The sequence below is a fragment of the Xenopus laevis genome, chromosome 2L (genome assembly GCF_017654675.1).
Source record: "Xenopus laevis strain J_2021 chromosome 2L, Xenopus_laevis_v10.1, whole genome shotgun sequence".
In the NCBI taxonomy this organism is placed as follows: Eukaryota; Metazoa; Chordata; class Amphibia; order Anura; family Pipidae; genus Xenopus; species Xenopus laevis.
This window is the reverse complement of record NC_054373.1, coordinates 31,215,613-31,243,156: the sequence shown is the minus strand read 5'-3', so window position 1 is coordinate 31,243,156 and position 27,544 is coordinate 31,215,613. Positions and strand designations below refer to the sequence as shown.

The 27,544-nt window shown below is 40.9% G+C and overlaps 1 protein-coding gene across 3 annotated transcripts; it reads right to left on the bottom strand.

Moving 5' to 3' along the window:
* Positions 1–4,658: 4,658 nt before the first annotated feature.
* LOC108707944 (transmembrane and immunoglobulin domain-containing protein 1) lies at positions 4,659–27,446 on the bottom strand. Of its 3 annotated transcripts, none has more exons than XM_041581669.1 (8): positions 27,344–27,446; positions 17,424–17,458; positions 16,679–16,753; positions 15,323–15,601; positions 11,644–11,931; positions 9,570–9,676; positions 7,281–7,341; positions 4,659–4,811 (listed from the first exon to the last, which is right to left on the bottom strand). In XM_041581669.1, exons 3-7 carry the CDS (start codon positions 16,734–16,736, stop codon positions 7,309–7,311), a joined length of 765 nt encoding a protein of 254 aa, XP_041437603.1. In that variant the 5' UTR covers positions 16,737–16,753; positions 17,424–17,458; positions 27,344–27,446; the 3' UTR covers positions 4,659–4,811; positions 7,281–7,308. The 3 variants fall into 3 exon arrangements, with proteins under 3 accessions (XP_041437603.1, XP_018101570.1, XP_018101571.1); XM_018246081.2 differs by having other exon boundaries at positions 27,219–27,352; XM_018246082.2 differs by having other exon boundaries at positions 7,313–7,341; positions 27,219–27,352.
* Positions 27,447–27,544: the final 98 nt, after the last annotated feature.

Here is a 27,544-nt window from a genome sequence, read left to right as displayed (position 1 = left end):
GCAGACACACGGATCGCTTCGTTTTCCGAAGTCGTCTGAAATTTCCCTGTGAGGCAATAATGGGTGACTTCGGAAAACGAAGCGATCCGTGTGTCTGCCCCCAGGCGATTTACATTTTAGCAGGCGGAAGGCAGATCGGGGAGATTAGTCGCAGCGAAGAAGAGGAGATTTATCACCTGGCGACTAATCTGCCCGTATGGTAAAACCCTAACTTCTGAAATGTGCATTTCCCGTGTGTCTGAGGGTTAAATGATCGCACTTGCCAATGTTAAAAATCCACACAGAGCTTTCATTTTAAAAGATTTCTTTGTGCTCATTACATATGGGGAACTCCATGGAGCCACACGGGGGCAGTATTGTAACATGGTATAGAGGCTTGAGGATCGTTTGCACCTGAGGATGAGATTGGGTTACACACCTCCCCGAAATGTTGTCTATGGTGTAATTTGGTGTCCTGCTGATTTACATGGAAGAAACACACATTCTTTGAAGAACAAGTAGGTCTCCAAAATGGTTTCTTTATTACACAGATGCTTTGATCACTGCTGCCCTCTTGTGGAGAACAGTGACCGACAAAATTATTGTGCCTCCTCCCCACAGCACCTTTGACATTCAAGCAAGTGTTTTATTAGGAGTGGAAATCCACGTGCCACTTCATACACCGCACTTGTGATTGAATATCACTGATTGTTCTTGGTGAGATGGGGGAAGTTTCACCCACCCATGTTCTCCACCAGATGAAAGTGGTGATCAAAGTCCTCCCTGTGCCATAGTCTTATTAATTCCAAAGGAAGGGAGACTTTATGGGGCAGATTCACTAAAGGGCGAAATGTCGCCAGCAACTGCTTTGCACATCTCCACTACTACAAATTCGCTACCACTACGCTAATTAAATGATAGACGAAGTTGCGTCCTGGGCACCGAACACTGGCGACTTTTTGCTATCGTTACTTTGGCAGTGAGAGCATTTAATAGCGCAGATTTGCTAGCGTTCGCTTGTGCCTAACGAAAATTCTCTAGTTATTTTAAGCTTGGGTCAATATGAATAGGGCGGGTACATTAGTCGTATGGACGTCTTTATTAGAGATGTTGGTGCAAATGCTTGAAGTGGCCACAAATGTAATAAGGAACCTTAAGAGTTAATATAATGCCCTATAAATGAGCCCACTGTAAAATCAATGTTCCATATGTTCTCAAATGTTGGGGGGGGGGAAATGTTAAGCTAAAAAAATGTAGGACTTTTGCAGGCAATTTCGTTAAAAAAAAGGAAAAGTCGCCGGTGTTTTTTTAAACTTTTATGCATTTCCGGCAGACAGGATATGATGTAAGTGACAGGAGATTGAGGAAGATGATGCTTCGTTTAGCACTTGTCTGAGGTGGGGAAGTCAACTCTGGCGAAAGAGGGAACGTTCAGTAAAATCTGCATTTAAGTGAATTTGCCGAGTAACAACCTTTCACCAGAGCAAAAAGTCACCTGGCGATAGAGTGCGAATGAACGCTAGCGACGGGCTAGCGATTTGCTGTCTGTGCCTGTTAGTGAATTGCCGATGTCCCTGCGGATTCGATTTCTAGCGGATTTTTGCTAGGGACGGCCACTTTAGTGAATATGCCCCTATGAGTGGACTTTTATATATCAGTCCCCTTAGCTGAAGGCTTACTGGCACAGGGTTACGGGTTACTTTGGGAAATTTGAGGTTACTATAAAACACAGCACATTATGGCTATTCAGGTATGGGACCTATTATCCAGAATGCTTGGGACCTAGTGCTTTCCGGATAATGGGGCTTTCCGTAATTTGGATCTACTAAAAAATCATCTACACATTGAATAAACCCAATAGGCTGGTTTTGCTTCCAATAAGGATTAATTATATCTTAGTTGGGATCAAGTACAAGGTACTGTTTTATTATTATAGAGAAAAAGGAAATTATTTTTAAAAATGTGGATTATTTAATTATTATGGAGTCTATGGGAGACAGCCTTTCCGTAATTTTGTGGATAACGGGTTTCCGGATAACGGATCCCATACCTGTATAACAATATATTGTATGGGAATAATCTGTATTCCAGCATCATTCAGTTTTACATGAATATAAATAGGGGGAAATAAAAATGATGAAAGTACAGTAGAACCCCCATTTTATGTTTTTCAGGGGACCAGAAAAAAATGGTGTAAAGCCCAGGAAAATGTAAAATCAGGGAAATGTATTATGTATAATATATAGGTGGTGCCACAAAACGACAATGTAAAATGAGGGAAAACTTAAAATCAGGGGATGTAAAATGGGGGTTATACAGTATCTATTTTAATTCCCCCCCCCCTTGTCAAAATCTGTACATTTTATTTCCCTATAACTGACATCAGAAGGGGGGGAGGAAAAGAAGGGAATCGGGATGACATACCTCGCTGGAGGCTAATGAACTTCTTTCAGCAATACCTGTGCTCATGTGAATGGGATGTCTCTGTACAGCAAACTGTGTGGGAATTGTACCTGCTAGTGCTACATCTCTAGGATCTGCTCTTTCTGATTGGCCACATCCCAGATGCCATACAACTCTGACTGCACCCCATGCAACTGATTGGTTCTTGTAGGGTGATTATAACATAACGGTGCGGACGGGATGTAGAATGACTGTGCTCTTCATAAAGGGAAAATACTACAATCATTACACATGTCCCTGTCTTTTTCCATTAGATAAACAATTTCTAAAAATGAAGAAATCGTTTCTGAGGTGTGTGTGTGTGTGTATAAGAGTTATTACCGCAATCAAGGAAGCTGATTGGTCTGGAGGTAACAACCTTTAAAGAATAAATAAATTGTGTAACTTCAGGACACTCAGGTCTCTTCCTCTGTCGTCTGCTTTATTGGTGCTTTATAGAGAGTTGGGCGAGTGCCATTTTGGTCAAAGTCTAAATAGTTACTTAGTTACTACTGTAACATGTGGCGGCAGCAGAGTAGACTGAAGTGCATTTTATAACATTAGGGGGCAAATCAGGTCAGTAGAAAAATCACCTGTTTTTCTTCTAAACCATTACAGGTATGAGACCTGTTATGCTCAGGACCTGGGGTTTTCCGGATAAGGGATCTTTCTGTAATTTGGATCTTCATACCTTAAGTCTACTAGAAAATCATGTAAACATTAAGGGGCCCTTAGGTTGAGTGAAGGAATAGAGGAAAAAAAACTTCGAATTTCGAATGTTTTTTTGGCTACTTCAACCTTCGACTACGACTTCGAATTGAACGATTCGAACTAAAAATCGTATGACTATTCGACCATTCGATAGTCGAAGTACTGTCTCTTTAAAAAAAAAACTTCGACCCCCTAGTTCGCCACCTAAAAGCTACCGAAGTCAATGTTAGCCTATGGGGAATGTCCCCATAGGCTTTTTTAAGCTTTTTTGGGTCGAAGAAAAATTTTAGATCGATGGATTAATTGAAGGATTTAATCGTTCGATCAAACGATTTTTCGTTCGATCTAACGAATTGCGGTAAATCCTTTGATTTCAATATTCGAAGTCGAAGGATTTCAATTCGGCAGTCGAATATCGAGGGTTAATTAACCCTCGATATTTGACCTTAAGTAAATTTGCCCCTAAGGGCTCTTACTCATGAGCGTTTTTACCTGCGCTCCCCTGCGTTCCGTTTTTCGGCGTTCAGCCGCAGGGGAGCGCAGGAATAAACGCATTTAATTTTTTCAAATGGGGCTGTACTCACATAGGCGCATGTAGGCGCCGAACGCAGGTTGATACGCAACATGCTGCATTTTTCCTGCGTTCGGCGCCTACATGCGCCTGTGTGAGTACAGCCCCATTTGAAAAAATTAAATGCGTTTATTCCTGCGCTCCCCTGCGGCTGAACGCCGAAAAACGGAACGCAGGGGAGCGCAGGTAAAAACGCTCATGAGTAAGAGCCCTTAATAAACCCAATAGGCTGGTTCCAATAAGGATTAATTACATCGTAGTTTGGATCGAGTACAAGGTATTGTTTTATTATGACAAAGAAAAAAAATCATTTTATTTGCATAGAATGGCCATTCCGTAATTTGGATCTTTCTGGATAATGGGTTTCCCTTACTTGTATTATCATGAAACCTTCCACCAAATCATCCTTTCAGAAGCTTAAGATGAGCCCTAATTCATATACATTTTGAATAAATATTGGTAAAACAAGTCAACCTCTAGACATTTTTGGGGCCTGAAAAATAATTTGCAGTGGGGCCCAGTAATATCTAATTACACCACTGCTGGAGCTCGTTGTATAAATGACATCTTGGGTCTGTGTCCCTTCCTATAGCCGCAAGCTTTCTGGGGTGTTCCATGTAAAGGGGAAGTGTGTTTAGCTACAGAGAGCCGGGGGCGTGACTGAGACCCATAGAGAAGATTCATGTATAAAAGTGGAGGTGGAGAATTTCTGCCACATTATTCCATTACCAGTAATCATCCCATTAATTACAAAGGAAATATATTTATATATATATATATATTGAGAGAGAGCCGATGTAACTGTATCTTTAGACATCTGACTGTCTATCTCTAAATACAGAATGTAAGAGATACAGGGCGGCTGGCAGTTTGCATCTCTATTTGTCAGTCAGCATCACAAGTGTCACCTTTCTTCAGTATAATCTTATGACTGGACAGAAGGAAGAGACTAAGCTTCAGGCTGGTGTTTATATTGATTGTCACATAAGAATTCACATATTAAAGCCCCATGAGAATCTGGAAAGCTGTAGAATATCTTCACGGTGGTGGTGGTCACTGTTCATGAAATCTTTCTCCATTGCACTTGGTACTTTTAGAAATGTCTCACCTGCAACAGAAGCAGACAATACAAATCCTTGTGATTCAGTTCTGATGTGAATAAGAGACTGGAATATTAATAGGAGAGGCCTGAATAGAAAGATGAGGAATAAAAAGTAGCAATAACAATATATGTTGCCTTACAGAGCATTTGTTTTAAGATGGGGTCAGTGACCCCCATTTGAAAGCTGAAAAGAGTCAGAAGAAGATGACAAATATTTCAAAAACTATAAAGAATAAATAATGATGACCAATTGAAAGTTCAAGTCTCTTCTGGACAAGACTCCAGATCCTACAATGCTTTGTTCACCTTTAAGTTCACTTTTAGGGCAGAGACACACACTCAGATTCGGGGAGATTTAGTCGCCCAGCGATAAACCTCCTCTTCTTCGGGCGACTAATCTCCCAGAACTGCCTCCCCTGCCTTCCCGCCGGCTAAAATGTAAATCAGTGGCGGGATGGCACTCGGACCGCTTCGTTTTCCGAAGTCGCCCGAAGTTTCCTCGTGAGGCAACTTTGGGCAACTTAAGAAAACAAATCGCACTGATTGCCATCCCGTTGGCGATTTACATTTTAGCCAGCGGGGAGGCAGTTCTGGGAGATTAGTCGCCCGAAGAAGAGGAGGTTTATCGCTGGGCGACTAAATTTTCCCGAATCCGAGTGTGTGTCTCTGCCCTTAGTATGTTATAGACTGGCCAATTCTAAGCAACTTTCAATTGGTCATCATTATTTATTCTTTATAGTTTTTGAAATATTTGTCATCTTCTTCTGACTCTTTTCAGCTTTCAAATGGGGGTCACTGACCCCATCTTAAAAGTGAATGCTCTGTAAGGCTACACATTAAAGGTGAAGAAAGCATTGTAGGATCTGGAGTCTTGTCTAGAGGAGACCTGATTTTGTGGAGAGCTGAGGTTTCAGTGGTAGGAGCACAATAGTACTGTACTGCTTTCAATAGAACGTTCATGTACATGACACATAACTTTACTGATCAGATTTTAATCAAGGTCTATTTGATAGTTGCTTAGAAAAACATTTCTTTTTATTACAGAAAAAAATGTGGGCGTAGATGCCCTTTAAGGTGAGAGAGCCATTTTTACGACTACTGTGTTCTGACTGTCTGACAATATAAAAATGTTATGGCATTACCATGAAATAGATCCCCTCCATGATTGTGTGACCCCATCTCAAACTGTCTCAGAATATCGCTCTCTACATCATACTAAAAGTTGATTTAAAGGTGAACAACCCCTTTAAAGGCATTTTCAATTTCTGTTGTTATTGGTTCTTTAAAGAGATTGTATTCCTTAAAATTAACTTTTAGTATGACGTAGAGAGCGATATTCTGAGATAATTTGCAATTGGTTTTCAGTTTTTATTATTTGTGTTTTTTGAGTAATTTAGCTTTTAATTCAGCCGCTCTCTAGTTTGCGATTTCAGCAGACTGGTTGCTAGGGTCCAAATTCTCCTAGTAACCATGCTCTCATTTGAATAAGTGACTGGAATATGAATAGGGGAGGCCTGAATAGAAAGATGAGAATTTATAAAATAGCAATAAACGTGTAGCCTTAGGGCTCTTACTGACGAGCGGTTGTAGCTGCGCTCCCCTGCGTTCCGTTTTTCTGCATTCAGCCACAGGGGAGCGCAGGAATAGACGCATTACATTTTTTCCAATGGGGCTGTACTCACACAGGTGCGTGTAGGCACCGAACGCAGGAAAAATGAAGCATTTTGCGTCTCAAACTGCGTTCGGCGCCTACACGCGCCTGTGTGAGTACAGCTCCATTGGAAAAATGTAATGCGTCTATTCCTGCGCTCCCCTGCGGCTGAACGCAGAAAAACGTAACGCAGGGGAGCGCAGCTACAACCGCTCGTCAGTAAGAGCCCTACAGAGCAATAGTTCAAAAACTATAAAAAGAAAAAATGAAGGCCAATTAAAAAGTTGCTTAGAACTAGTTATTCTATAACATACTTAAAGTTAAGATAAAGGTGAAAGCAGCCGTGGAAACATACAGCTAGGATTCCTTTACCTGCAGGTTATGTGCTGTTAGTAAGGTATGAGTTAGCACAGGGCCTTTCCCAGCCAGAAGGAATTACACCGAGAGTAATTAGTGATTTGAGACTCACACGCAAGGTACAGTAAGTACTTGGCCAGTAACATCTGCAACAGTTCATTGCCCTTCATTGCCTCCAGCCACTCCTGCTGCCGCTGCTACAGAGCAATCACTATGACTTAGTCTGACATTTAAAGCCTGATTCAGGCATGAGGTTTAATAGCTAACTGCCACCTGAGAGTGATGTAACCTCCATGTATTAACCCCTTTCAAAGGGAAATCTTTTCCTTTCCATAAACTGTAATTAGAATGCAATGGAAAACATATTTAGTGAGTGAGTTAAAGCACATCGGAACCATTGCGTCCATTTCTAGCGAAAAACCCATCCCGTGGGCTAATTTGAGTGGATTGTTGGTGAGTGGCCTGACCTGATTGTGTGTGATTTCCAATCAGCACTTACAGTGAGGTGTCATGTCGATTCTTCATGCACTGCAAAACAAACAGGTTTAAATTAGCAACTGGAATCCATGGAATGTCTGAGCTACACCAGCATGTCGGCCACTGGCTTGTGCTTGAAGGGGAATAATTGTGAAAATAAAAATGTAATATTAGCGTCAGCATACTGAAATAAGACACTTTCTAAATACAATTGATTAAAAATCCTGTACTGTTTATGAAATAATCAAGTGAATCTTCACTCAGTATCTGTTTCTCTTCATTCTGTCTTCATGCAGGAGTTGGGTGTCAGATATTTATTGACAGTTACATCCAATATATCTTATAGAGGGGCTTCTTTTGCCTAGAAGATGTATTAGAGCTCACTCTATAAAATCACCAGAAATCCTGTCTCTCTACATGCAGAATTTTTGCAAAAAGCAGTTATTTTGTTAGATTTTGTTTGTACTGGAATCGGTTATTTGAGTGAGCTCGAATACATCTGCTAGGAAAGGAAGCCCCCCCCCCTATAAGATATATTGCATCTAACTGTCAATAAATATCTGACACCCAGCTACTGCATGAAGACAATGAGGAGAAACAGATGCTGATAGAGGGATAGTGAATATAAACTTGATAATTTCAGACACAATCCAGAATATTTAATTTATTATATTTATAAAGTATTATATTTCAGTATGATGAAGCTTAAATTAAATTTTAATTTTCACAATAGTTCCCCTTTAAAAGGGGGTGTACAGACAGTCGCTAAGATGTAAAAATAAGGATGGTGGGCATTACTAAAATTACGTCATGAGATTCATATAATAATAGACATGGGGGTGCGGAGTTTGGAGAGGGCAGGACAGATCTAAAGGGATGGAGATTTGTACATAATGACCTAACCAATGGGAAGCAATATACAGTAGTGCAGAGAGAGGGCTTTGTAATACACTGCCAGAAATAAGATTATAATACACAAGGGCCATGAATATCCTGTAAATGATAGAGTTTAGATATAAAGTAGCCTTTGACAAGTATTACAGAGACTTCTCCCTAAAAGCAATGTTTCATATGATATTCAGTGTGTGTATGGGATCCTGTTCATATCAATGTACTATGGATATGAGAAGGTTTGGGATTGGGAATGCTGAAAAATCTTATCTGTTGATGTAAAGGGACACTGTCATGGGAAATTCTGCACTGAAATCCAATTCTCAAAAGAACAAACAGATTTTTTTATATTCAATTTTGAAATCTGACATGGGGCTAGACATATTGTCAGTTTTCCAGCTGCCCTTGGTGATGTGACTTGTGCCTACTTTCTGGCAGGCTGTTATTTCTTCTACTTAATGTAACTGAATGTGTCTCAGTGGGACTTGGCTCTTACTATTGAGTGTTGTTCTTAGATCTACCAGGCAGCTGTTATCTTGTGTTAGGGAGCTGCTATCTGGTTACCTTCCCATTGTTCTTTTGTTTGGCTGCTGAGGGGAAAAGGGAGGGGGTGATATCACTCCAACTTGCAGTACAGCAGTAAAGAGTGATTGAAGTTTATCAGAGCACAAGTCACATGACTGGGGGCAGCTGGGAAACTGACAATATGTCTAGGCCCATGTCAGATTTCAAAATTAAATATAAAAAAATCTCTTTGCTCTTTTGAGAAATGGATTTCAGTGCAGAATTCTGCTGGAGCAGCACTATTAACTGATGTGCTTTGAAAAAAACATGTTTTCCCAATAGGTGACCGTTAAATGGTGCCTGTTAATTTGTTGCTATGGGTTATAACCCTGGTAATGTCCTAATGTGTCATGTGAAACTATTCCAGAAGAGACTCTAAATACATTACACAAACTGATTTATTTACCTAATGACTTAATTGTACAAAATGGTTTCTCATTCTCCCTTATAGCAGCCAGAGAGGCTGCTATAAGGTCCCATTGAAAGTCAGTATTTAGTGGGCTGGTGGGGGCTGTTTGGGCCTCTGTGTACCTGAAATGGCAGGGCCTATTTTAATTCTCAGTCCAGACATGGCCAGCGGGGCTGCCTTAAGAGGGCTGAGCAATGACGTCAGAGCTAAAACAAGTGTTCTCCAAATAGAGGTCCTGGCACAAGATGGTAACATCATGATAAATTAATATGCCAACAAATTCCAAATCCTTTTAAGAAATACAGCCCTAGTCTCACTTTTGCTAAAACTAGCCAATTTGGTTACTTTGAGTTTAAAGAATGTCAATAAAAGGCTGGCCGGGCATTTCATTCCATCCTGTGTCTCAAATACTTACTGGTTTAAAAAAGGTCTCTCTCCGTGCAAACAGCCCAAACAGGATAACCAGCGCTCCCACCACTACTGCAGCCGCTATGGCCTCCACTGGGAGCACATCCTTCTTGTCTGTGCAGAGGAAACAGAAAAGCTCTTAGCTACACAAGGACACACAATTTCTAAATAAATATGGAAGAACTGTATTAGAGCTATGGAACAATAAGGCTGCTGGTTGACTTTTTTTGGCTGTTTTCAGACACACACAGCATTGGCCACAAATAAATCAGATTCATTTCAGATTCTTTTTAGACCAACCTTCTTCCCCCATCCCCTCATCTGCCCATTGTGCACATAGTGCTGCACATACACCTGATGATAATCCCTTTATGTAGATGTAACCATCTATACATCTACTTGGAGGCCACATAACTTCTGCGCAGAAAATCAACATGGACGAGGCTTTCACAAGGTTTTCTAGAAGCCTACATGCCGTATCATTCATATTATTATCATGTTGATTAATGACAAAAGGAAATAAAAAATTAAAATGTTCTTGATGCTTTGCAAGGTCAGGTGTCAGCTCTCAGAGAGAAGGCAGGTATAAACGTCTGGCTGTCACACTAGATAGCTGAAGTTCCTTGGCTCTCCAGCTGTTAAGGAACTACAAGTCCCACAATGCAATTAAGGAGTCTAATGAAGGAGTCTAAAGGCAAATGCATTGTGGGACTTGTAGTTCCTTAACAGCTGGAGAGCCAAGGTTGCAGATCCCAATATAAAGCATTGCAGATTGCTGGAACTTTGTAGCCCATCTACAACACTTGTTCAACTCTTTTGGTTGGTTTGGGCACTAATCCAATATACAGTATTTCAGCCTATTGTGCCATTAGCCTTTTCCTTAATCCCTGCCTCAAAGTGACAGATGATGCCTTTTCTGAAAACAAAGAAGGGTTAAATGGAAAGTGGAAATATTTTTAAAGATAACTTCGGACACACAAATAGTATTCCTCTATACAGCAATAGAAGATGGCACTGGAGGGTCCTGGAATTGCTGTGCTGCTTGGATTCCCCAAAATGTTTTTCCTGGCTCCCCATAAATTAATTTTACTGTAAATTATTTTTTTTTTAAAAAAAACCAGTATCTTTAATTTCAGCAATCTATGGGCCCCTGTACATTACTGAAGCCAAATCATTCTCCAGCACCAGTTCTGTACCCATGTCTAATGACACACATATTCCTAACAACAGGGAGGCAACTAATGGAGGTGTCTTAAATCTATAGGGGTTATTGACTATATTCCAAATGCAAAAATCATGAAAAATTTGTGATTTTTTATTAAATAAAATCAGACTTTTAAAAAATCACAAATTTTTCAGAATTTATTAAACCCCGAGTATGAAAAAGTCTGAATCAGAAATTCCGGCATCTCAGACCTGTCGAGATTGCATATAAGTCAATGGGAGAAGTCCCAATGATTTTTTGATGTGCGCTGGGTTTTGTGCAATACCCCAAAGTTTTCGGGTGAAAAATCTGAAAAAAACATGAATATTGGATGAAAAATCTGAAACAATTGTGAAAATCTTTAGTGAAAATGTAATAATAAATAAGCATAAAAACCTGAACAGATTTGATCGGAGATTATAGCAGAAAATATTGAGATAAATTCAGACTTTGATAAATAACCCCCTAAATGAATTCACTTGCATTGATGCAATTAACCAGGGACATAAATGAGGCAATAATTGATGATCCAAATGAAACACAGGTATGGGAACTGTTAACCAGAATGCAGACCTGGGGGGTTCTGGATAATGGATCTTTCCATAATTTGGATTTTCATACTTTAGGTCTACTAGAATTTCATGTAAAAATTGAATAAACCCAATAGGCTGGTTTTGCTTCCAATAAGGATTAATCATATTTTAGTTTGAGTCAAGTCAAGTACATGCTACGGTTTTATTTTTACAGAGAAAAAGGAAATCATTTTTAAAAATTTGGATAAAATGGAGTCTATGGGAGACAGCCTTTCCGTAATTTGGAGCTTTCTGGATAACATGTTTCCGGATCCAATACCTGTAGTACCTTATGTTAAACTTACCTTCCACCACCAGCTCAAAAGTTTTTTCTGTAGTTGTAGCATTGCCATCATTGGCGACAGCCACACACGTGTATATCCCTGCATCCTTCTTGTCTGCTTTGTCGATGTTAAGCTGGAACTTATCACTGTCCAGGTATTGTTTGTACCGAGACTTCTCCATAGTGACAAAAACACCATTTTTTTTCCAGGTCATCTCGGCTTGAGGGTTGGCTTTGACAATACACGTCAGCTGTGCACTTTTGCCCACTTCCACCGTCACAGAGCTTTCTCCTTCCAAGATGGGAGTATCTAGAAAATCATTTTTAAAAAATTCTGAATAAAGTACAACTGACCCCCAAAATGTCAATGTTGGCTTTGAGCAGGTGCTAACTGAGATTCACAATAGGCCCCGCCATTTCAAGTACACAGAGGCCCAATAAATAGTGACTGTCTATTCTATGGCATCTTACAGCAGCCCCTCTGCTATTTGCCAGAATTTACAGATTGGCAGCAGGAAATGGAGAAAATATATATATATATATATATATATATATATATATATATTATATATACACACACATATATTGATCTTTTGACACCATCATTGATTGTTTTATTTTACTACAAAGCTGTTCATCTTTACTTTTCTTTACTTATCTTGCTCATCGTACAAAATGCACAAGGTGGTACATTTTATTGGATAAGAATAAGAATGTTTTACATCTTTTTTCGTTTTTTTTTTTTTGCATCCATCAGCCGTAAAGCATTGTATCTATGGCAAAGTAGCACTACCTTAAAGGGGTTGTTCACCTTTACTTCAGCTTTTAGTATGATGTAGAGAGTGATATTATGAGACATGGTTTTCATTTTTTTATACTTGTGGTTTTTGCATTATTTAGCTTTGATTCCTCAGCTCTCCAGTTGGCAATTTCAGCAATCTAGTTGCTAGGGTCCTATTTACCCTAGCAAACATGCAGTGATTTGAATGAGTTTCTAATAGTGGTAGAGATTATACCAGTCTAGTAATAAATTGTGTACCCATTTAGCCATTTAATAGTCAGTTTTTCACAATTGCAACTAATAGTATTCTGCTGTAATATTTTTATTTGGGATCATCTTCTTGTAGTGAAATTGGGCAGGTTCAATCTTCTGATTCGGGCCCTTTAGGGTAAGGGCACATGCTTAGATTCGGGGAGATTTGGTCGCCCAACAACAATTGCCCGACAACAATTCGCCTTTTCTTTTGGTGAATTAACTCCCCGAAAAGCCTTCCCGCTGACTAGAATCTAAATTGATGGCGGGATGGCACTCGGAGTGCTTTGTTTTCAGAAGTCGGCCAAAATTGGCTCACAAGGAAACTTCGGGCGACTTCGGAAAATGAAGCACTCCGAGTGCTATCCCTTCTGCGATTCCGATTCTTAGCGTGTGCCCTTAAGGTGGCCATAGACACACAGATCCTATCGTACGAATCAAGGATTCATACAATTTTAGGATAGTGTGTGGCGTGTGCCGACATCTTTCGTCCGGCGGAGATCGGTCCTTTGGTCGATCAGGGTTGATTTTGACCGGACAGATCCCGCTGGAGCCCATTGCGCATCGTAATCGGATTGTTCGGCCATACGGCCGAACAATCAGATTACCCCCGATAAAGCCAAGCTTGTTAATGGCATATCGGGGAAAGATCCGCTCGTTTGGCGATGTTGCCAAACGAGCGGATCTTTGGGTCTATGGCCACCATTACCCTGATTTGGCAGATTATCTGCATGTGTATTGGGGCCTACGATGCATTGGCCAGTTGATTCCGTCGACTCATACGGGGGAATTCACAAAAGTGGAGAGAGACCATTTTTGGAGTAAAAATGGTGGTAAACTAGTGTAAAATACTTTCTCCATATTCACAAACAGAAATCCACCTAAATTTCGACTCAACCATCACTTTTCATATTTTAGTGAAAGAAAGACACTTTACAGACACTTTTATGACATTTTAAACAACATTTTCTCCTGACATTTCAAAAACGGAGTAAAGCTCAGTATAACTCTTCCCCATGTGTCAGATGTGCTTTGGTTCAGCCAATCTTGATTTCACCCCTCTTGGGGAATTATTAGCAGATTAATATGGATTACCATTTTATAGTCAGGTGTTTCTATAGGTGTAAAAGCCTCATTAACAAAACAAGTAAAACACTGATAAAACAAAAAAGTGAATTTTATACAATTTGGTATGTAAAAAGTTTTTAACTTAGGGCAGGACTACATGGCCGATTCAGCAGCGATCCGACGCGCTGCGCAAAATCGCAGGCGTCACGTCAGATGCGACGGAAACAAGGTAAGTAATGGCAGTGTCTGATCGTGTTGCATAGTTGATGCGACGCATCGTGTCGTGTCACATCAATGATGCGACACGATGCAACAATTGAATTACTTACCTTGTTTCCGTTGCATCCGACGTGACGCCTGCGATTTTGCGCAGCGCGTCGGATCGCTGCTGAATCGGCCATGTAGTCCTGCCCTAACACTTGCAGGGCCGGAACTACGGGTAGGCAGAAGAGACACGTGCCTTGGGCGAAAATGTGGAGGGGCGCCAGGCACCGTACCTCTTCTGCGCCTTGCCCCTAGTTTGGCCACTTCTTTCCCCACTTCTTTCCCCACCTCTAGCAGTAGTCTTCCTAGGTGCGCACAGACGTGCACTGTTCCTAAAAGCTCACAGACGCGCACCCTTCCATTCGCATGATCGGCTTGTGCCCTTGATTGCCCGTGCGTGCGCGCACTTCAGAAGGGGGCAATGTAGTTGGTCGGGTTGCCTTCGGCGCCCGGCCGACTTGGCCCGGAACTGCACTGCACACTTGCATTATTTTACTAGTTTTAGCATAATGAATGAGGCGGTATTAGCAATTTGAGTGAATATATTATCTAATGGAAAAGTAAAGTCTCCTAGCCTTTTTTAGTTTTAGTAACAATTAGACTCTTTACCTAAGATAATAAAACATATTTCTTATACAAATCCCTATCCTATGTAAAATAGCATTTATTGCATTTAGACAATTATATCTTGTTACAGAAGTGGAATTACACAAACACGTAGGCAGATTTAGAAAGCCCAGGTTATCCTGAAAAAAATGTTGTATAATATTCCGAGGTAAAAGAAACCCCCACCCCCAAAAATTCCAATTTGATGGCTGACTGACAGGTGTGGTAAGAGCTAAAGACAAATTCAGAAAAAAATGTCTTTAAAATGTCATGCAAAAGACAAAATCTGAAAACTGTCTGTTTAAAATCCGACATTCACCCCATATACTCACCAATGTAATCTGATTATTTGGCCCTAGAGCCAACAATAGCATTATAGCCTGATGTTTGTGAAGATTCTCATTCAGTTATGGTATTTCTGTACAAATTAGTCAAATCAACTGGACTTGCTGTGTATTTCTTGAAGACGTTTCACCAGTTATCCAACTGGCTTTCTCAGTTCAGAATGAATTCAGAATTCAGAATTCAGAAAGCCAATGAGATGGCTGGTGTAATGTCTTCAAGGAAAACACATGAAGGCCAGTTGATTTGACTTATTTCTACACATATTACAGCCTGATATTGTCCCCCTTAGGTGGGCATACCGGGAAAGATTTACTGGTTTGGCAAACTCACCAATCAAGCAGATCTTATAGTAGATGGCCACCTTTAGTTACATTAAACAACTTACATTTGACATCCAGAATGACGGATATTTTGACTGTATTGTCCCTCTTTAGCAAGCACGTAAAGCTGACTCCATTGTCCTCAGTAGATAGCGGCGAAACGCAGATATGGCTGGAATTCACGTTGTTTTGAGAGGAGACATCGACTTGACGCGTTCCCCGGTACCAGATCAACTCCTCATCCCCAGTGTTATCAAACACTTGACACTTTAGACTTGCTGTTTCAGTGAGATTGCCTGGCAGAGAAGAACTTGTATTTTTGTTGTTTAGTTCCAGGCGCACCGCTTTGGAAACAAACAGAGACAAAAAGTGAAACAAGTAAAACTGTAAAAAAAAAAAAAAGTAACTCTCAACATTGTAAAACTGTTTATATGATATGAAGGGGCCACTACAGGCAATGTATTAGAAAGGAAAGACATACTGTATTAACTGCACAGCAATAATATATAATAATACTATATAATAATGATCTATAATAACACTTGTTCCTCTGTGCCATACCGCATAGGGATTTTGGATAATATTTGTTCCTCTATGTCACACTATATATTACTAGTCTATGGTATTGTTTGTTCTTCTCTGCCATACTGAATAATGATCTGTGTTAATATGGTTGCTGTAGTATTTCATATAATGATATATGATTTTTTTCAACCCTGAGCCACCATATGCTTATCCATAATATTACTTTCTCTCCTTTCCATATTACCATTTCTTAATTGCATGCTGAACAGCCGATTTCTGTGCCCACAATTCTCCATATATTAAGGGGCAGATTTATCAAGGATCGAATTTCAAAGTAAAATATACTTCGAAATTCGACCATCGAATTTAAACACTTCGAATTCGATATTTTTTTTTAATCGAATTTGGGTATTCTGCGGTTGAAGTAAAATCGATCGAACGATTAAATCCTTCGAATCGAACGATTTTACTTTGACTTCAAAAAACGTAGAAAAATGTTGTAGAAGGTCCCCATAGGCTAACAGGTTTAATTCGGCGAAGTATTGAAGTCAAAGTTTTTTTAAAGAGACAGTACTTCGATTATCGAATGGTCGAATATTCAAACTATTTTACTTCGAATCGATAGATCTGCCCCTAAATATTCAGTATTCCAGTAGCAGATAGTTACAGAAGTCACTAAATCAGTGACATCTCTTTGAAAAGCAACATTGCATTATGGTCCCCTTATATCTGTAATGTTTGCAAGGGTTATAAAAAATGCCATAGTTACTAGAATATAATTTAAAAAAGTATCTGGAAAAAGAAAAAATATTCAAATATGTCACCCTGCCTACTCTTTAGGACACCCCTGTCCACTGCTCCAGCCCCCCACCCCCATATTGGGAACCCAGGCTTACCTGCCACATGGTGCATCACTAGCAGGGGTCCAAGGACCAAGCACACGCAGAGATTCATTATAAGAACAAGGTCAGCTGGAAAAGAAAGTTATTGCAGTTTATCTGTACTTGAGAACAAAGCCAAAACACAGGTATTGGGATCTGTTATCCAGAAAAGTCTGAATTGCAGGAAGGCCATATCTCCATTATAAGCAAATAATTAAAATTTTCAAAATAATTTCTTTTTTCTCTGTAATAATAAAACAGTAGCTTGTACTTGATCACCACTAAGATATAATTAATAATTATTGGAAGGAAAATCTGCCTATTGGGTTTATTGAATGTTTAAATTTCTTTAGTAGACTTAAGATATGGCATCCAAATTACAGAAATAACCCTTATCCAGAAAACCCCAGGTCCCGAGCATTCTAGATAACAGATCCCTATAGGTACTATAATACAACGCAACAATACCTACTATAACAGATCTAGAAAGATGCATACGCCAATAATATACTGTTCTACATTCTACCTACAATTCAACAATGATAATAAGCCACTGTTATATTCCACGTACATCACTGAAATAAACTACAAAAAAGATATCCATTTATATCCAATGGACAATAAATCAAAGCAGGTTTATGGGAATATCTTACGCATCCTGAAAATATATATTCAGTTGGCAGCTGATTTGAATATTGAATTATTTTTCTTCCACTTTACTGAAAGGAAGAGTAGGTTCTTCAGGAGTCGTCCTGCTTACCTTCAGTAGTGTCTTCCTGGCTTGGACTGGCATATCTATGAGAAAAGAGAGTTTTTACATTTAAATTCTCCCTGAATGTTGGGTTCAATGCCTGAGATGTCACAGTTCAAGGTCTACAATGTTTTATGGATACTGAGTAAATATAAAACTCTACTTGAGAAAAGCATTCCTCTTCACTGAACAGTGACAAACCAGTTCTTGGATTGTTTAATGGCCTTGGGAGTGGCACTAAGTGACCATGAATGTCGTTGTTTTCTGGCTGCCAAGGCCATTTCCGTGCCATTCACCCCTTTGGCTCTTGGGTGGGAATGTACTGTTACTGTATAGTTCTCTTGTAACGATGCATAGTCAAAACATTAATGCATTTCTGACTTGTGAAGCCCAGTAAATTAAAGGCCAAAGCTTTTATCTTCTATCCCCTACCTATAACTATAAGTCAATTTTACATGGATGAGCTTTGTAACTGCAATTTACTCTTAGATAAGCATCACAAATGGCTTTTCACAAACTGTCTAGAGGTTGATTTGTTTTACCAATATTTATTGAAACTGTATATGAATTAGGGCCTCATGGGGCCCCTATACCTCCTGGTCCCTCTGCAGCCGCAGGGTCTGCTTCATCTCTAGTTACTTTCCTGTTTGCCAGGTGTATAACTACAAACTGATTTTTAATTGTATAATGTGATTGGAATATTATTATAAACTTCCTCTCACTGTTTATAATCAAAGGGAATCAAAATGCCTTGATGTGGGGCATTATGTGAAGTTTCAATAAACCTGTTTTTTCTGTCTCTGTGAGTCTTTCCAGTCTGTGCATGTATTATTATTATTATTATTATTTCCGTCTCTGGGATCCACTCTAAAAATCTGATAACCGATAAACAGATTTGTAGAGCAGTTTCTGTTGCTTACCTATCTGTGATTTATGGGAAAAAAAACATTGGAGGTGTGTTGCTGGTACAAGAAGAAGGGGCCCAAAAATCAGATCTTTTCATAAACACAGGTTGCCACAAGTGGGTGTATTGCTGCCACAATTCAGTCACCACTTTAAACATTACTCTGCTGCCTGCTCAATGCACATCAGCACAGAGTGAGGGCAGCTCCTGGTACTCTCCATAATCCATATTACATATACGGGCAGTCCCTGGATTACGTACGAGATAGGGTCTGTAGGTTCGTTCTTAAGTTGAATTTGTATGTAAGTTGAAACATATACAGTTAGGTCCATAAATATTTTACAGACAACTTTTTTCTAATTTTGGTTCTGTACATTACCACAATGAATTTTAAATGAAACAACTCAGATGCAGTTGAACTGCAGACTTTCAGCTTTAAAGGAATAGTTCAGTGTGAAAAGAAAAACTGGATAAATGCATAGGCTGTGCAAAATAAAAAATGTTTCTAATATAGTTAGTTAGCCAAAAATGTAATATATAAAGGCTGGAGTGAACAGATGTCTAATAAAACAGCCAGAATCCAACTTCCTGCTTTTCAGCTCTATAACTCTGAGTTAGTCAGCGACTTGAAGGGGGGCCACATGGTACATTTCTGTTCAGTGAGTTTGCAATTGATCCTCAGCATTCAGCTCAGATTCAAAAGCAACAGATATGACCCATGTGGCCCCCCCTCAAGTCTCTGATTGGTTACTGCCTGGTAGCCAGGGTAACCAGTCAGTGTAAACCAAGAGAGCTGAAAAGCAGGAAGTAGTGATCTGACTGACATAATATACATCAAATCACTCCAGCCTTTATACATTATATTTTTGGCTAACTAACTATATTAGAAACATTATTTATATTTACACAGTTTTTATTTTTACACTGAACAATTCCTTTAATACAGTGGGTTGAAGACAAAGATTGCATAAAAATGCGAGGAACTAAAGCCTTTTTTTAAAACAATCACTTCATTTCAGGGGCTCAAAAGTAAGTGGACAATTGACTCAAAGGCTATTTCATGGGCAGGTGTGGGCAATTCCTTCGTTATGTCAATATCAATGAAGCAGATAAAAGCCCTGGAGGTAATTTGGGGGGGGGGTGCTTGTATGTGGAAGATTTTGTTGTGAACAGACAAAAGGAGCTCTCCATGCAGGTGAAACAAGCCATCCTTAAGCTGCAAAAACAGAAAAAACCCATTTGAGAAATTGCTACAATGTTAGGAGTGGCAAAATCGACAGTTTGGTACATCCTGAGAAAAAAAGAAAGCACTGGTGAACTCAGCAATGGAAAAAGACCTGGATGTCCATGGAAAACAACAGTGGTGAATGATCGCAGAATCATTTCCATGGTGAATAGAAACCCCTTTACAACAGCCAAACAAGTGAACAACACTCTCCAGGAGGCAGGTGTATCGATATCCAAGTCTAACATAAAGAGAAGACTGCATGAAAGTAAATACAGAGGCTGCACTGCAAGGTACAAGCCACTCGTAAGCATCAGGAATAGAAAGCCTAGATTGGAAAAAAAATCTAAAAAAGCCAGCACAGTTCTGGAAAAACATTCTTTGGACAGATGAAACCAAGATCAACCTCTACCAGAATATTGGCAAGAAAAAAGTATGGAGAAGGTGTGAAACAGCTCATGATCCAAAGCATCACATCATCTATAAAACATGGCAGAGGCAGTGTGAAGGCTTGGGCGTGCATGGCTGCCAGTGGCACTGGGACACTAGTGTTTATCCATGATGTGACACAGGACAGAAGCAGCCGAATGAATTCTGAGGTGTTCAGAGACACTGTCTGCTCAAATCCAGCTAAATGCAGTCAAATTGATTGAGAGGGGTTCATAATACAGATGGACAATGACCCAAAACATACAGCCAAAGTAACCCAGGAGTTTATTAAAGCAAAGAAGTGGAATATTCTTGAATGGCCAAGTCAGTTATCTGATCTGAACCCAATTGAGCTGCATTTCAGTTGACTAAACTTCGGACAGACAGGCCAACAAACAAACAACAACTGAAAGCCGCTACAGTAAAGGCCTGGTAGAGCATTAAAAAGGAGGAAACCCAGAATCTGGTGATGTCCATAAGTCCAAGACTTCAGTCTGTCATTGCCAGCAAAGGGTTCTCAACCAAGTATTACAAATGAACATTTTATTTTCAGTTTTTTAATTTGTCCAATTACTTTTGAGCCCCTGAAATGAAGTGATTGTGTTAAAAAAAAAAGGCTTTAGTTCCTCACATTTTTATGCAATCTTTGTCTTCAACCCACTGAATTAAAGCTGAAAGTCTGTAGTTCAACTGCATCTAAGTTGTTTCATTTAAAATTCATTGTTGTAATGTACAGAACAACAATTAGAAAAAAAAGTTGTCTGTCCAAATATTTATGGACCTAACTGTACATTTACTGTACTCAGGGCCGCCATCAGGGGGTCACTGGGGGGACAGTCCTCCCGGGCCCGGTGGATTTCCCCGCTTCCAGGGGGCCCGGCCGCGACCTGACTCTGCCCTGCATTTTTCCCCACAGAGCTGCGTCCCGTGCGTACGCGTGACGTCAGTACGCACGGGCGCAACTCTATTTAAGCCGCCGCCGCCTGCCGTCAGAAGATCGAGGACGTCGCTGGAGGAGGACGTGCTTCCTGGAGACAGCGAACGGACGGTGAAGACGACGAAGAAGACCCTCCTGGAGGAAGAAGAAGACGCCAGCACAAGCAGGTAAGTCCCCTGAGCCACCAATGTAGCCCCTGAGCCACCAATGTAGCCCCTGAGCCACCAATGTAGCCCCTGAGCCACCAATGTAGCCCCTGAGCCACCAATGTAGCCCCTGAGCCCCATACTGCAGGGCCCCTGAACCCCATACTGCAGGGCCCCTGGGCCCCATACTGCAGGGCCCCTGAGCCCCATACTGCAGGGCCCCTGGGCCCCATACTGCAGGGCCCCTGGGCCCCATACTGCAGGGCCCCAGGGCCCCATACAGCAGGGCCCCATACTGCAGGGCCCCTGGGCCCCATACTGCAGGGCCCATGGGCCCCATACTGCAGGGCCCCATACTTCAGGGCCCCTGGGCCCCATACTGCAGGGCCCCTGGGCCCCATACTGCAGGGCCCCATACTGCAGGGCCCCAGAGCCGCATACTACAGGGCCCCTGAGCCCCATACTGCAGGGCCACCATACGGTTTGTGAATGTGACCTTTGTGGTGAGGGGGCATGGTTAAGGTGAGGGCGTGGTTAGGGGCGTGGTTAGGGGAGGTGTCGTGAGGGGGGGCCCCGAAAATTTTGTTGTGTGGGGCCCCGTGATTTCTGATGGCGGCCCTGAGTCTGTACTTACTAAATGCAACTTGGACAGATGTTTGTCTTAACATAGTTTTTATTTTTACCTTTCTGTGCTCTGCAGTAGACAACACATGCCAGAGGGGGATTGGGGCAGGTGGTTAATTAAAGCTAAATGCTAATAAAGGCCAAGCAAACCATAGTATGTTACTATAATAGACTCTCTATGTAAGTATGAGTTGTATGTAAGTCGGGTGTATGTAACTCGAGGACTCCCTTTTCTATGAGCAAAGCTTGAACCGATCCTTCAAGCAGTGGCCAATCACATCAGCTTTCATTACTCTGACTGCTCTTTAAATAAACTATTGTAATCTAGAGAGGAAAAGCTTTTATTCATTAGAAAGTTTTATCTTGAGTTTCTTTCTGTCCAGTAAACAAAATAAATTACTTTGTACTGCAAGTAAAACCTCAGGAAAACTAAAGTTCTATCACCCTCTAGTGTTAAATAAAGAAAAATGCACAATGTACCAAGAAACCTGTAATTTGCCTTTAAAAAGAAAAAAAAACAACATATATTTTTATTAAGCAGCATTTTAAAGACTTCCCGTTTTTCTTCTGTGTTTAACCCAGTGAAAATCCTTTCCCAGTTAATATGTTGCAGAGATGCCCTTCTACTTTCTAGTTTGAACATCTAAAATTTAGTGTTTTAGTTAATTCCTTATAGAATTGTTTCTGCAACAGAATCTCAAAGGAGACCATGTTATGATCACTATTCCCTAAACTCGGCCCACACAAATGCTAGAGATGGGTTCAGTATTATTAGTTATTACCGGGTCCAAAAGAGAGTCATTCCTAGTAGGTTCTTGAACAAGCTAAAAAAGTTGTCATTCAGCATTTTTGGAAAAACTGTAAGAAATAACATATTGAAAGTAATTGGAAAAAGTGTTTTACTTCTGGCGAACAAGCTGAAATAAATTGAACTGAAAAAAAAGTGTTTGGCAACCCCTTTAATATTAACATCCAAATACAAAAGGTAGACCTGAGAATCTACAAATATATACTCAGGGCCGCCATCAGGGGAGCACAGGGGGTACAAGTGTACCGAGCCTGGGCCTGAAGGGGGGTCCAGCAGTGTTGAACTTTTCGAAAGAGCCGGGCCCCCGTTGACACCCACAAAGCCGTGCCGCCTCCTTCCGAAGTCCGAACAGCCGAATGCAGAAGTGCCGAAAGTTACGAAGTCCCAAAGTGGCGAAAAGACCCGAAGCCAGCGAAAAAAACAAGAAGCCACGAAAATAGCCAAAGCCAAAGTCCTGAAGCAGCAAAAAGATGTATTATTTTAATACTATATAGGCCCCTGCCACCAATGTTTTTTTTTTAATTCTTTTTGGGGCCTCAATTTTTTTTAACTTGTAAGGGGGGCCCTGGCACCAATGTTTAAAAAAAAAAAAAAAAAACTTTTATGGGGGCCCTGGCGCCAATGTTCTTTTTTTAACTTATAGGGGGGCCCTGGTCCCCAATAGCTTTTTATAACTTGTGTGTGTGTGGGGTTATCTTTTTTAACGCTGATGTCTGTGTGGTCTTTTAACTGTGATGTGGAGTGGGCGGGATCTGGGGTGGGGCTTGGGGGCCGGGATGGGTGGGGCACAGTGGGCCCCAAAAATGTTATTGTATGGGGCCGTGTGATTTCTAATGGCGGCCCTGTATATACTACATGTAATAAAGGAAACAGAACCAGTTTCAGGCAACCTGAGAACTGTAATTTAAACTCTTACTCTGTGACATTTTGAATTTAAAAACCATTGTTCTCCGAAGTGAAAGCCCTTAGGCACATGTAAATATATCTATTGACTTGTCTTTCTAGCAATTATATCATGTAGGCAATAAATTCACTATTATGTATTTCTGTGTTCAGGCGCACTTCACACTCTTACTCTGAGTCAGACCTGAACTGGCAATCTGTGGGTTCTGGTAAAAGGCAGAGGGACTGCTGTAAGTTGCTATAGACAGTCACTATTTAGTGGGTTGGTGGGGGTCGCTGTGTTCTTAAAATGCCAGGGCCTATTTTGAATCCCAGTCCAGGACTACTCTGGTTTACCGACAGTGTGTAACAGGCATGAAAACTGTCAGCCATGAAGGAGGCTTTGGAAGCAGCGAGGCAGGAATCCACCTGATGAGACGTGTCACCTACGGGCAACTGGAATCATGTTGTCACAAAATACTAGAAAAACTGGTCAGAAAATGTCAGAGGACGAGCTCAGGGAATTTGTGCTTACACAAGCGATAGGTCACTCGAATTAAACAAACCACTAAACTCCAGCCTGGGTTTAGCTTCTTTACTCACACGCATGCTTCATAACAAAGGGCCCAGCTATAACTTTGCATAACTGGATAGGATGATGTTTTATCGGCTCTGTGACAACAAGTACTTTCATGTGAAGCAGCGAAGGTGATTCTTCACAGTGAGGTTATAGAATTCCTTGCAGGGGTGAAGTCACCTTTAAGTTAACTTTTAGTATGTTATAGAATGGCTAATGCTTCGTTTTTTCTTATTTATGAGTTTTGAATTTTTAATAAACATATATTGGAAAGTTGCTTACAATTATCTTTTCTTTGGCAAATTTTTATTTTGGGGTTGACTTGCCCTTTATGCTCTATCCGGTCTGTGTTAAAGACATATACAGTAGTGATGTGCGGGCCGACCCAAAGCCTGCGGGTTTAGCTGTGGTCAGGCGGGTTCAGACTGACTTCCACACAATGTCCTCGGGCGACAGGCTAGTTCAGGCTGAACTTTAGCCTCCATTTGCCCCACCAGCAGCCTTCTTCTGCCCCACTACTGCCTCTGCATGTGACTTTTTATATACTCGTACAGGTCCCTTTGTGACATCACAGTGGGGCAGGCACAGGTATGGAGGGTAGGGGGTTTTATTAGCAAGGGGGTTAAGTTCTCCTTTAAGGTCGGGTGTGGGTCGAGGAGCAGCGGGTTACGGTTGGATGAGTGTTGAGTTTTTCTCACCTGCACATCACTAATATACAGTGACCCAAAGCAAAAGATTGCACAGTGACTCCCAGCATTAAATGGCACAGTGACTCCCAGCACAAAATATCACAGCAACTTCCAGCACAAAATGGGACAGTGGCTACCAATATTTAAAGACAGGCAATTCACAAAAGTGGAGATATCTCATTTTTGGAGAAAAAGTGATGGTAAACTGGAGTAAACTACTTTCTCCATATTCACAAACAGAAATCCGTCTAAATTCCGACTCAACCGCCACTTTTTATTTTTTAGTGAAAGAAAGACAGTTTACAGACACTTTTATGAAGCTCAGTGTATCTCTTCCCCATGTGTTAGATCAATTCTAAAATAATATCCTCTATTTTGGCTCAACCAATTTTCATTTCACACCTCTTTCAGGTGCCCCATTTGGGAGGTATTAGCATATTAATAGGGATTAATATTTTATAGACAATACGTCTAACCCTATAGGTATAAAAGGTTCATTAACAAAACAAAAAAGTGTATTTTATAAAATATTATATTAAATGTTTTTAACTCACACTTGCATTATTTTACTTGTTTTAGCCTAATGAATGAGTCAATATTAGCAATTTGAGTGAATATATTATCTAAAAGAAAAGCAAAGCCTTCCAGCCAATTTCTTTAGTTTTAGCAGCACTTAAGACACCTAAGATAATAAAATACAAATTCCTATATTCTGCAAAATAGCATTTTTTGTATTTAGACCCTTATATTTTGTTACAGAAGTGGAATTATACAAACATGTAGGCAGATTTAGAAGGCCCAGGTTATCCTGAAAAAAAATATTTATCATTTTCCTGGGTAAAATAAACTCCTTCCCCAGAAAATTCAAATTTGATGGCTGACTGACAGGTTCAGTAAGAGCTAAAGACAAATTCAGAAAAAAGTGTCGTAAAAATGTAATTTGAAAGACAAAATCTTAAAACTGTTTAAAAGACAAAAGCTGGCCACGGGCGCAAAGATCCGATCGTACGAATCAATGTACAATCGGACTTTCCCATCTCCCGACCCGCCACTAACCATTCAGATCAAAGTCTTACCATTCCGACCAAATAAAGTAGTTAAAGAACAGATCAGCCAATGTTCTGCCCCTGACAGCAATCGTACGATAGACAAAGCTGGTGACAGTCTCCCACTGAAAATCGTACGATCGGCAATACACGCAAATATATTATCGGCAGCCAACAGAAATTTTCTAACCTGTCCGATCGACCAAACGACCGATCTCCGCCGGACGAAAAATGTTGGGACTCTCCACACACGTTTCGAAAATCGTACGAATCCACGATTCGTACGATGAGATCTTTGCGTCCCATCTGTCATTGATCTAAACGACTCCCACCATTAAAGGCTAGTGTTGCCACCCGGCCGGTATTTTACTGGCCTAGCCGGTAAAACACCAGCCAAGGCCGGGATTACAAATTTACCGGCAATGTAGCTGCCGGTAAATTTGTAATACACACCTGAAAAAAGCCCGTGGCCTGCCACCAGCCTGCTCCAAACTCACCTTTTTTCCAAATGCATACCTCCCAACTGTCCCTTTTTAGGAGGGACAGTCCCTCTTTTGACAGCTCAACCCGCAGTCCCTCATTTGTACTGGAAAGTCCCTCTTTTCTCTGCACTGAACAGCCAGAAAAAGAGAGCCCAGAATAGCTAACAGGTGCAAATAAGATACTTTGTAACAATTTTGAGACACAAAAACACAGTTTAGATAAGGAGAAATATTTTCAAACTTTCATAACCTGCCAAGTTTTGTAAAACAAACATGGTAATTAGGGGGTGTGGCCACAGAAAGGGGTGTGGTCAAAAAATTGCTGCGCTACATGCGGGAAAAAAAATTTTGTCCCTCTTTTTACTTCCAAAATGCGCTCGTTTGGCCCCGCCCCCTTAAGAGTCACGGCCCGCCCCCTTAGCGGCACAGTCCCGCCCTTTTAACTCCGCCCCCTCCACCTGCCAGTGAAGATTATTTTAAAAGGTGGCAACCCTATTAAAGGCCAATGACTCCTGCCACCAAATGAAACTGTGACCTGTGGTTAAAATGTCACTTTTACTCTCTGCCAGGGGTGTAACCATAGAGGAAGCAGATCCAGCGGCTGCAGGGTCCAGGAGGTTTAGGGGTTCGCAAGGTCCTAATTCATATACAATTTAAATAAATATTGGAAAAACTGGTCAACCTGAGGGCCTGAAAAATAATCTGCTGTGGGGCCTCATAATATCTAGTTACACCACTGCTCCCTGCATTAATTCTAAGCAAATATTTTCAGTTCTCGTTTTTAAATAAATTCATTATAAAATGTTAAAGATATCTGTGACTCTATTTCATATTCTCTGCACTGCCGGTACTGACTTCATGTATCAGTGAAACAATGCAAGAGCACGTGGCAGCCCTCCCGCCAACATTCCAATTCCCACAACACCCCGCTGCATTGTGACTGACAGACTTATAAAGAAGACGCATCGATGTGCTCAAGGCATTGTGGGAAATTGAGTCCTCAGTAATAGTTCTTTAAACAGTAAATCATTGTAAGCCACTCATTGCCCACAGACTAGACTTGACTCAATGGCATTTCCAGCAGATGGCGATCCTATTAATAGCAAGGCATTGGCTGCTATTTTGCCTGCGGGGGCGGAGATTAAAAGTAAAGCGTGCGTCTCTGTTGTCATCCACATACCGGAAATGGGTGGGCAGAACTTGACTGGAATCGATGGTCTGACTTTAAAGACGCAGGACGGAAACGGGGCATGAAACACAGGACAGCTTGTTACGCGTGCATGGTAAAAGGCAGGAAGTGGGGCAGAACTAAGGAAATCGTATAGTGTAGGTGAGTGCCAGCACGGTTGCTAGGCGCAGACAGGAAGTGAGGGTTGTGGAG